Below are 12243 nucleotides of genomic sequence, written 5' to 3'. Positions count from 1 at the left end.
TCCCATCCCTGGTCAGTTGAGGAAGATGAAAGCCTCAGATAAGAACATCCAACTGGAGCAGAGGGAACTGTGCGGTGGCCAGCACAACCCTGTGGCATGGGGCTTCCTGCAGCTCCCATTGGCCAGGAACAGTGAACTGCGGCCACTGGGAACTGCGGGGGGCCATGCCTGCAGGCGGTCAACATAAACACGTCTCGTGGCCTCCCAGCGGATTAGCCTGATGGGCTGCGTGCTGAAGTTTGCCAACCTCTGCTCTATGTCCTAGTAAGGAGAAGAGTATGGAAGATGAAAAACAGTTAATCTGATGAGAAATAGTTAAATGAGAGAGAGTCTTATTCAGTTACATCATGTAATGGGAGACAGCTAAAAAGTGACAAGCTTTTTAAATGCTTATATACCAATGTTAGAAGTCTAAATAATAAGATAAGTGAACTGGAGTGCCTTGTATTAAATGAGGATATTGATATAATGGGCATCACAGAAACTTGGTGGAGTGAGGATAATCAACGGGGCACAGTAATACTAGGGTACAAAATATGTCTGAAGGACAGAACAGATTGTGCTGAGTGGCAGAATGGCACTATATGTGAAAGAAAGCATAGAATCAAATGAAGAAAAAAGCTTAAATGAACCAAACTGTACTCTAGAATCTCTATAGATTAGAAAATCCATGCTTGAATAATAAGAATATAGCAGTAGGGATATGTTACCAACCACCTCATCGAGATGGTGATAGTGACTGTGAAATGTTCAGGGAGATTAGAGAGACTATTAAAATAAAAAACTCAATAATAATGGGGGATTCAACTATCCCCATATTGACTAGGTACATAGAACCTCAGGACAGAATGCAGAGATAAAGTTTCTGACACCTTAAATGACTGCTGCTTGGAGCAGATAGTCCTGGAACCCACAAGAGGAGAGGAAATTCTTGGTTTACTCCTAAGTGGAGCACAAGATCAGTGCCAAGAGGTGTATATAGTTGGACCGCTTGGTAATAGTGACCATAATATAATTAAATTTAACCTCCCTGTAGCAGGGAAAACACCACAGCAGCCCAACAGTATAACATTTAATTTCAGAAAGGGGAACTACACAAAAATGAGGAGGTTAATTAAACAGAAATTAAAAGGTACATCACCAAAAGTAAAATCCCTGCAAAGCTGCATGGAAACTTTTTAAAGACACCATAATAGAGGCTCAATTTAGATGTATACCCCAAATTAAAAAACATAGTAAGAGGGCCAAAAAAGAGCCACCATAGCTAAACAACAAAGTAAAAGAATCAGTGAGAGGCAAAAAGGCATCCTTTAAAAATTAAGTTAAATCCTAGTGAGGAAAACAGAAAGGAGCATAAACTCTAGCAAATGAAGCAGATATGTTCTAGCAAATGAAGTGTAAAAATATAATTAGGAAGGCCAAAAAAGAATTTGAAGAACAGGTAGCAAAAAAATTTCTAAGTACATCAGAAACACGAAGCTTGCTAAACAACCAGTGGGGCCACTGGACAATCGAGATGCTAAAGGAGCACTCAAGGATGATAAGGCCATTGCGAAGAAACTAAATGAATTCTTTGCTTCGGTCTTCACAGTTGAGGATGTGAGGGAGATTCCCAAATCTGAGCCATTCTTTCTAGGTGACAAATCTGAGGAACTGTTCCAGATTGAGGTGTCATTAAAGGAGGATTTGAAACAAATTGATAAACTAAACAGTAATAAGTCACTAGGACTAGATGGTATTCACACAAGAGTTCTGAAGGAATTCATATGGGAAATTGCAGGAATACTAACTAGTCTGTAACCTATCATTTAAATCAGCTTATGTAACAAATAACTGGAGGATAGCTAATGTGATGCCAAGTTTTGAAAAGGTAACCCCAGCAATTACAGGCCAGTAAGTCTGACTTCAGTACCGGGCAAACTGGTTGAAACTATAGTAAAGATCAAAATTGTCAGACACATAAATGAACCAATGGATATAGTGTATTTAGATTTTCAAAAAGCCTTTGACAAGGTCCCTCACCAGAGGCTCTTAAGCAAAGAAAGCAGTCATGGGATAAGAGGGAAGGTTCTCTCATGGATTGGTAACTGGTTAAAAGATAGAAAGCAAAAGGTAGGAATAAGTCATCAGTTTCCAGAATGGAGAGAGGTAAATAGTGGTGTCCGTCAGGGGTCTATACTGAGACCAGTCCTATTCAACGTATTCATAAATGATCTGGAAAAAGGGGTGAACAGTGAGGTGGTGAAATTTGCAGGTGATACAAAACAACTCAAGATAGTTAAGTCCCAGGCAGACTGTGAAGAACTACAAGAGGAGCTCTCAAAACTGGGTGACTAGGCAGCAAAATGGCAGATGAAATTCAATGTTGATTAGTGCAAAGTACTGCATATTGAAAAATATCCCTACTATATGTATAAAATGATGGGGCCTAAATTAGCTGTTACCCCTCAGGAAAGAGATCTTGGAGTGACTGTGAATAATTCTCTGAAAACATCCATGCCAGTCAAAAAAGCGAACAGAATGTTGGGAATCATTAAGAAAGGGGTAGATAATAAGACAGAAAAATATCATATTGCCTCTATATAGATCCATGGTGTCACGGAGTGTGGGGGAGTCGGGGCCCTGCACCCCCCACTTCCTGCGATTCACCGTGACTCCCAGCCAGCCAGTAAAACAGAAGGTTTATTAGATGACAGGAACACGGTCCCAAGCCTTCTGTTCTCTAGACTAAACTTGCCTAGTTCCTTCAACCTTTCCTTTTAGGGCTCATTTTCTAAACCTCTTATCATTATTGTTGCTCTCTTCTGGGCTCTTTCCAATTTGTTCTTGCTTGTGGTGTCCAAAACCTGGACACAGTACTTCAGCTGAGGCTTCACCAGTGATGATTAAGTAGAACAATTAATCCCCCACCCCATGTCTTATATACAACACTTCTGTTAATGCATCTCAGAATGACATTTACCTTTTTTGTAACAGCATCATTGGGTCTTATTCAATTTGTGATCCACCATAACCCCATCCTTTCTGTAGTGTTGCTGCCTAACTAGATATTCTCTACTTTGTATTTGTGCATTTGATTTTTTCCTTAAGTGTAGTACTTTTCACTTGTCTTTATTGAAATTTATATTAATAATTTAAAACTAATTTTCCAATTTATCAAGATCATTTTCAATTCTAATCCTATGCTTGCAACACTTCCTGTCTTGGTATAATCTGTAAGCTTTATAAGCATACTTTCCACTCCATTATCCAAGTTGTGAGTGAAAATATTTAATAGTACTGGACCCAGGAAAGACCACTGTGTAACTCCACTTGATACGTCCTCCCACATTGACAGCAAACCATTGTTAATTACTCTTTGAGTTCAGGCTTTTAATCAGTTTTGAATCCACTTTATAGTAATCTAATCTAGACCACATTTCCTTAGTTTGCTTATGAGATTGCCATGTGGGACTGTGTCAAAAGCCTTACTATAGTCCAATTATATGATTCCTACTGCTTCCCCCTTTTCCACTGGGCCAGTAATCCTATCAAAGAAGGAAATTAAGTTGGATCTATGATTGCTATTACTTATCACCTTATTCTCCAGATTTGAACAAATTGATTGTTTAATAATTTTCTTCCAGTATCTTTCCAGGTATCAAAGTTAGGCTGACTGGTCTATAATTTCCCAGTTCCTCCCTTTTCCCCTTTTCGTGAAGGGGAAAGTTCTTTTTCTAAGTAGATTGTAGAGGAGTTTTGAAAATAACATTAAATGGATTGACTACAAGGAAGTAATATTACTACTCTATTTCTTTCTCTTAGAGTCTTCATGCTATGGAGGGCCATGTGGTGATAGCTTTCCTGCCTACAACTCTAAACCAATTGTTTAGAGTTCTCACTAGAACTACTCAAGAGGAAGTTACAGTCAATGTGACAAGGTAAAGAATTTGAGTGGTCAGTGTGTTTAAAGGATTCATGGTTTGTGCCCCAGATTTCTCTGTGGTAGTAAGTTGCAGAAATGAACTGATCTTTAATCAAAGTACACATTTTTGTGACAGCAGAACATAATTTTTTTCTGCAGTTTTATGTTTATTGTTGGTTTCTATCTTTTTTTAGGGTTATTATACATATTGTTGCACAGTGCCATGAAGAAGGATTAGATAGCTACTTGAGGTCATACGTCAAGGTATACAAAATAAAACAATTTGCTTCTTTAAAAATAATCACATTAAAAATAGTCAGTTGCATTTATTTAAATTCCATGTTACCTTCTGTTTTCTTTTTCCTGCAAGTATGCTTATAAAGCTGAGCCTTATATTGCTTCTGAATATAAGACTGTACATGAAGAACTGACCAAATCCATGACAACAATTCTTAAACCATCTGCTGACTTTCTTACAAGCAACAAGCTGCTTAAGGTATTTGTTGAAAAACTTTTACTTTTTCCTTCTTGTTTCTAATAAAGCAGAGCCTAATCCTCAGAATTGAACTGTTAAAAAAAACAATATGTCATCTTTCCTAGCAGATGTTGTAAGTAGCTAATTGTATCCAGGTTTTCATTGGCTGTAAAAAGACTAATTTAGTTTGGAAATTGTAGACTAGTTTCGCAGTTTTATATAATGCACTAATTTGGTTTTCTTTTCAGTATTCGTGGTTTTTCTTTGAAGTTCTGATAAAATCAATGGCTCAGCATTTGATAGAAAATGCTAAAATAAAGGTATGTAGACTTATATTTAGACCATTAAGAGTCTTTTATAGCACAGTTTCCGCCTTCATCAGTTTTTATTATATGTTTTTGCTGTATATAAGAACACTAACTAGAGTTAAATTAAATAGCTAAACTCTTTGTTAACCCATGGTTAAGGATGCCTGGCAATAGTTTGTGCCCTTCCAGAACACTGAGTTCAGCAAAATACAAATTTTTGAAAACCAGGAAATAGAGTTAAAGGTACACATCTGTGCAACCTTAACTCTGCCTCACTGAAGCTGATAAGAGCCACTGATGATTATGTACATGCACTCCAGCTGCATTCACTGTTAGGTGTAGGTGTAGTGAATGTTAGAGAAATAGAGCAGCTTGGAAGAGTTGTAATTGTGATATGAGACAATTGAGGGGACCTTGTCTCTCTGGGGATGTGTGTGAGGCCCTCTCCCTGACCCCCGCGTGTGTGATCAAAGGAAAGGTGCATGCTACTGTGAGAGATCCAGTATGCCTCATTTCAGCATTGCCTTGTGTAGCCAAGCCCTTAGATGTCATTGTGTACGTAAGGGTAAAGGTGTTGTAAAAGGGATTGAAGGACTTGTAAAATTTAGCAGATGTGTTCTTTCTGTGGAGTAGGCTAAGTGTAGAAGTGTAAGTAGTTCTTGTTCTGTCCAGGGCAAAGGCAGAGTGTAAGTATGTGTTATAGGTGTGTTGGGGCATCACTCAAAGAGGACAGAATTAGGGTTGTGTGGATGCATACCTTAACTCTGTATTTCCTAGTTTTCACAAGTTTTTCTGAATCTGTGTTCTTTAAGGGCACATGCTATTGCCAGGCAAACTTAACTCTGGATTAAGTAAGTTTTTTTGCCTTTTAATTTTCTAGTTTTGTGAACAGAAAAAGAAATGCTGTTGGTGGGAGTTAGGCAGTTTTTAATTATCCTATTGATGTGCACTTCAGACACTCTTATGAACAGATAATGTTAATAATACCTAATTCTTACAAAGCACTTTTCATCAGTAGATCGCAAGGAGGGAAACATCATTATTCCCCTTGTACACAGTGCGGCACAAAGAAGTGAAGTCTAAAGTCCTCTAGTGGGCTAGTGGCAGAGCCAGGAACAGAACCCAGGTTTTCAAAGTCCCAGTCCACTGTTGTACCCGCTAGGTCACACAGTTGCTGCATGAGTCCCAAGTGCTCCCTCTCCTCTCGTACAGTTTGTTGCAGTAGAATGGGGGTAATAGATGTGCTTTGAAATGTTTAAAGTGTGTAGTTGCTAATAAGCTATTGAGAGAAATCTTAGACATGGTCTGTGTCCCAAGAGCTTGACAGTTGTATTACATGCTGGTTATAGTAAATTTAAGCTTGTGATTGATGACCGTTATGCCTCCCTCCCTCCACAATTATTCCCCACAATATGTACTCTCCCAGCCACTCAGTTCACCCTCCCCTTCTAGTCCAATTAAGCAATTTATATTTTATAAGCCAGATGCACAACACCTACAAAATTCGCACAAAAAGGTATCTGTGAACTTTGAAGAAAAGTTTTTGTTTTGGAAGGAAGGAGGGAGGCTGTATCTCAGATACTTCTTACACAAATTACCCTAAATTTGAATCACTAACCATACCCTGTGGCCCCATAGTGACACAGTAACTATCAAGACAATCCAGGTACACAAGTGGATGGTAGAACACTTAGAAGAATCATTCTTTAAACAGAAAACATCTTCTGAGTCTTAACTTCAGCAGAGCTCTGCTATGCTATTTATTAAATTAATCATCATCAAATGCTGATAGGAGATTCTGAGAGGTGTGAGTGTGATGGTCTCAGCTAAATGAGAACACCCCATGGAGATAAATACAGCCCAGAACAATAGCTCTGAGATGTGTGAATGCCTCCATTCATGTCAGTAGTTGTTCCCCTCCCCCCTCCAACCTCCCCAGTCCAGTGCTGGATAGTCTGAGAGATCCATTAAGCATGCCCATTCTCAACTGCTTACCCCAGTGTCAGAAACATGTTTTTGGCTCATGATCCCAGTATGCATGTTCTCATCTCTCCACACAGTGGGAAGGGCTTTCCCGGATCCTGGCTCACATGCGGGGCAGGAAAAGGGCAAGTGCCCCCAGGTCCCAGCTCACATGGTAGAATAGGGAGAAGGGCTCAGGTAACCCCCGAAGAGCAAGGGACACCAAAGAACCTTTTACACAAGAGGGGGATAGAGCGGGGGAAAGGCAGTCAGACCGCAGTAGATGGGCAGCACCCCACCTCCCAACAAAATTCTTAGACACACAGATGAAGGTTGAAAGAGTTGCCCAGATCCCCCCTGATCCTGGCACACACACAGGAGGGGACATTGTGGGGCTGACAGGAGCCCCTGCCCCTATTCACCACCTGTCATTCACCTCATGTCCCCCTTCCCAGTGTCTACCCTCTCCTCCCGCTTCACCAAGCTCCCATCCATTCCCATCACCTGACCGCCTCCCACTCTTGGTCAACCATCCCCTACCAATAATCACCCCTTCCCTTGCTGCAGCCCAGACCCTTCTAACCCTATTGTCACCTATTGTTAATCACCATTAATCACCCTCTCATCGCAGCAAGAATGTGCATGTGTGAATTATTTTGTTTTTAAAATAGTTTCATTGGCTACTGAATATTCTGCTGTACTCAGATTATATTTCCCCCAAAGAGGAAACACCCTTTGACAAAATCAGATTTGAGCAACATGCCTTCTTTTTTAAACTTCAGATTTCTGCCTCGTCTTGATGTTGCTCAGGTTCAATGACTGTAACATTCCCTCTTGAGCTATTCAGGTCCTGTGAGACATCGATAGCTTTCAACCCCATGATAATATTTTTATACTAACACTTTGGGTATGTAATCTGTAAATTACAGAAAACAAAAGCATAATGATGTCATATGGTTTATATTAAAGCAGCTAGTGATAATACCAATGACAGAGGAAGACAGAAATTAAGATTTAGCATCAATGATTTAGATAATGGCATAGAGAGTACACTTATAAAGTTTGCAGATGATACCAAGCTTTGTAATGGGGGAAGAGAGGGAATTCAAGTGCTTTGGAGGATAGGATTCAAATTCAGAATGGTCTGAACAAACTGAAAAAATGGTCTGAAGTAAATAGGATGAAATTCAAGAAGAACGAATGCAAAATACTCCAATTCGGAAGGAACAATCAGTTGCACACATACAAAATGGGAAATGACTAGGAAGGAGTACTGCAGAAAGGGAGTTATAGTGGATCAAAAACTGAATGAGTCAACACTGTAACGCTGGGGGTCATACTGGATCACAAGCTAAATATGAGTCAACAGTGTAACACTGTTGCAAAAAAAGCAAACACCATTCTGGGATGCAGGCCCGCTGACAGGAATTCCTGGTCCCAGGGTGGAACAGTCAATGGGCATGCACAAGCTGCGCCTGCGTGGACGTGGTCCGCCTGACATTTGGGCTGTGCTGTGCAAGGTGAGAATTTCATCAGAGGTAGAGTCTAAATAGTGTATTAAAGTAGAAATATTTTGGAGATGAAATAACCCAGGTATACAGCTATAGAAGATGTGGGAGGAGAGTGCATGATCAGTGATGACACCTTAGGTACAGTTGAGCCAAATGGGTGAGGCCTGAGTTGAAAAGGATGATAGAAAAAATGGTGCGATATTGGAGGATATTCTTTTTCACAATAGCCACATTTTCGCCTGAGACAACTAGCTGACAAAACAGCAACATATGTATTTGGTCAAGGGACTTATTGGGAATGACTAGATAACTAAGGTATGTGTAGCTGGGTAACTTAAGTAAGAATTAGAATAACTGATTTCTAGATTACTGCCCTTAACGATGCCTTTAAAATTGGAAATCTGTTTTAGGTTTTGCTATGAAAGCAATTTCAATATGCTTCTATGATGAAACACCTAATGATTTCAAGTTCCATACTTACATATACGTGCTTTGTTATCTTAAAAGAAAATTGCTTTCTACATTGGGTTCTAAAGAATTCTGCAGATAGAAACTAGAGCTGGTTAAAATTCTTCATTCAGAACTTTTCTCAGCCAAAATTGGCCTTTTTCATAGTCCAGAAAGGTTCACAAAAAGCTTCTGAATTTTTCATAACTTCGATTTTTTCATCAGAACCAGAGTATTTCATCATTTTAATTTTAGCTGTTGTTTTCTCCCGTTTCTTCTTTCCTAAATGAACTTGAGAAATAGCTTTACCTTGTCTGCCATATGCAAGGTTACTTTTGTTGAAGGGGGGGGGAACAGTTGGGGTTCGTTTGCTCGGTGTGCGTATCCCCAATGACCACACCGGAGTGGAGAAGCAAGTATCTTTATTTGAGTCAAATAAGGTGCAAGGAGATATACAATCTCAGATCATGCACACATCACTATCCTCTTCCCCACCTTATATACCCCACCTGTTTACAAAGATGTTCACAGGTGCCACGATTCATCATTTACAATTCATTAAGTACCGGATCTTTAATTAAACTATATCCTTTACCCACACTACAGAGCCCCCCTTTGCTCGATTACCTTTTATACCATAAACAAAAGAACAAAAGAAAATGATAAATGATTACATGTACTCATGCTAGCTTTAAAGGAACATATTGATTAATCTAAGGGGCAATTTGAGGGTGATGGGAGGCCTGAGAATGTAAACTTTTAACCCCACGCCATATTGCCAGTTTTTCGGGGCCTGGCCCCCCTCAACACTTTGGAAATTTAAAATTCTAAATATGTATTTTAAATTATTCTTCCAGTTGTTACGAAACCAGAGATTTCCGGCTTCTTTTCACCATGCGGTAGAAACATTTGTTAATATGCTAATGCCACACATCACTCAGAAGTACAGAGACAATCCAGAGGCTTCAAAAAATGCAAATCATAGTCTTGCTGTCTTTATAAAGGTAGGTACCCACAATAATATGGGCTCTAGGCTTATTATTTCAGTAATTTTATTTTTCTTGGATTTTCACTTAGGAAGGTCTCACAGAGCAGCATATATGGTATAAGACATTGTAATGGGGCATGGCTCTTCTCCCACCTTCTTCCTCTCAGAAACTGCATGGACTCCAGTGGATGTGCCTTCACCTAGCTCTTTTATTTTAAGTTCCACTCACCATTTCCACAACAATCCCCATGCAACCATCTATTTATAGCACCATTGTGCCATTTTGGCACTCTACCCAGAACCTGAGGAGAACAGAGGTCTCCCGCCCCTTAGGCCTCCATGTAAGTGAGTTCAGCTAGTGCTAATCCCCCCTCTCTCCACTTGGTACTTCTTTCCTGCCTTTTTATCAGTTTTGGACTAATGGGCTAATTGGCTCATTTTTAAAGGCCTGGGGATTTAAAGGCCCCACCTCTTCTGGCAGAGGCCATGCCTCTTCTGGTTAAGGCCCCGCTCCCCTCCTCAGGACTCCAGAGCACCAGTATGTGCTATAAAGTTACTTTCACCCCTGGCCTGCACTCTGTCACAGGCATTTTAAGCATGCTTTTGTATATGCAAATAGAGATGTATAAAAGAACAGGTTAAATACTCATTGCAATTAGAAATAAGATTGTCTAAGCAAAACTGTGTGTAGAATATATTATAAAAAATGCAAGTTTTAGTTTTGTGCTAGCAGTTGCATACTTCCTTGCTTATTATGATTTGTATTCCTTCATGGTTGTGCCATCCAATTATTTCCCCAGTCCTACAAAGATTTAAGCATAAGCTTAACTTTATGCACTGGAAGTAATGCACCTGTATTTGCACTATGTAGTCAGGATCCCAAAAGCTCTTTTTCTTTTTTTCAGTGAGTAAGCTCTCACAAAAAACAAAACAAAAAAGACAGACAGAACTAATGCTGCTAAGGTCAATATCGTGTTTATTTGAAAAGAGCCTTTGTTCTCTTCGGAATCCCTTTCTTACTCACAATTTACTTCAATTTGGGGCTATTTTAATAAGAACAGTGTTCCATTAATTTTATGGGAATATCATAACACGGCTACCCTCTGATACTTAACTAAGATTTGTTACCTTAAAACTATGAGCGCTAAAGAAGTGTGGATGAGCTTCCATAAAGCTCTGTACACCTACCCTTTTATCTGGTTGGATTGTCCTTAGCTGCATGGGATTCACTTGTATGTGATTTTCAAAAGGTCTTTCTCCCTCAGTGTTGTTTGAATCCTAACTTGTTTAAGTATGATTTTATTATATTAAAAAACCTCCATTGTGTCTATTTTATCATTGTTCTGTTATGTGTTCGGTCACAATTGGTAGGAATCTCATTTGTGGTCTCTCTTTTTTTTTTTTAACTTTGGAAAAGGAAATTTTAAATGTTTTTGAATCCTTTTCAAAGGGTTTTCAAAATCAGACATAACCTCAGGTTTGGTTTGGAGTAGGTGGAGAACAGATAGAGTCCCTCACATACTACAGTGATGGGACCAAATAAGTGCACAGAGATTTTATATAATTTATTTAATTTACCTACCTACAATTCAGGTGCCCAGTTGCACACCTAATGATATTGAGTATGCATATGCATGACTAAACAAATTATCATATTCCAAACCCTGCCTGCTTATTTAGATGAATTATAGTTCTCTCTCTCCCATTTCTCTTGTTGAAAATATTAACATGTATGTTAGCAAAATTGGTGTGCCCAGGTAGGCATATTAATGTCAGTTTTAGGGATGCAACACCAAATAATCTCTTTGAAAATTTGGTGTTTTGCATTCTGTTAATAGTTTTACTGTTAATGGTGATGCCATATTAATCCAGGTTCATCTAAATTATGTAATATTTAGCTACGTAGCAGCTACAGTCTCCAGTCAAGATTGGGCCCCATTCTAGGCACTACACAAACATACACGAAGACGTTGGACCCTATCCATAGAGCTTATGATTCATTACTGTAAAAAAAATTTTTTATTTTGTTCATTAAGTAACAATTTTACACATTTTAGTGTGAAAAGGGTAATTCTATAGTTAAAAGCTTTTCCTAACTCTACTGTATGGGCAATGTTGTCAGATGCCACCAGTGTGGTGCTCTGCTCTGTTCAATGTTGATATCACTCGGCTGCGTGCGTGTGTTCCCTCTGTGTGCTGTCCCAGCTCTGTGCAAATAGCTGACGCAGCAGACCCGAAGAGAATCCCCAGTGACCACAGAGTCTAGTAAGGTACGAAGGCACGTCGGCCAGGTTTATTGCCGTATTGGGGACAACGATAGTTCCCCCTAGATCGTTACTTTACAGGGCATACTACTAATATGTGCCCACGGTCAATGGACTCTGCTCAGTCAGTGGCAGGACTTTCCACTGCCCCTCGGCCGAACAAAGATACCACCCCAGGGATGCATTCTTATACACAGGTACAAACAAGTTACACATCACTCCTGACGTATGAGGTGCAACCCTTCTAAGTAGCCAGGTACAACCCCTCTACGCAGTAAGGTGCCACCTCTCACTTTGTACATATTATTGGAACGAAACAACTCTATCCATCATATTACCCTTTTGGCCCTGTCATTGGGATGGGTCAGCCTGTTCCTTGTTACC

The 12243-nt window shown here is 39.6% G+C and overlaps 1 protein-coding gene across 23 annotated transcripts in view; it reads left to right on the top strand.

Moving 5' to 3' along the window:
* DOCK9 (dedicator of cytokinesis 9) overlaps positions 1-12243 on the top strand; it is a 326125-nt gene that overhangs the window by 195405 nt on the left and 118477 nt on the right. For all 23 annotated transcript variants that reach the window (XM_030567760.1, XM_030567843.1, XM_030567769.1 and 20 more), the window contains exons 24-28: positions 3805-3920; positions 4099-4168; positions 4275-4400; positions 4628-4699; positions 9465-9611. In XM_030567760.1, coding sequence (XP_030423620.1) covers positions 3805-3920; positions 4099-4168; positions 4275-4400; positions 4628-4699; positions 9465-9611 — 531 coding nt within the window. The remainder of the gene's footprint in view (positions 1-3804; positions 3921-4098; positions 4169-4274; positions 4401-4627; positions 4700-9464; positions 9612-12243) is intronic.

This window comes from Gopherus evgoodei, chromosome 1 (genome assembly GCF_007399415.2).
Source record: "Gopherus evgoodei ecotype Sinaloan lineage chromosome 1, rGopEvg1_v1.p, whole genome shotgun sequence".
Lineage (NCBI taxonomy): Eukaryota > Metazoa > Chordata > Testudines > Testudinidae > Gopherus > Gopherus evgoodei.
Note: the sequence above shows the minus strand (reverse complement) of the source record. Positions and strands in the feature narration are given on the sequence as shown.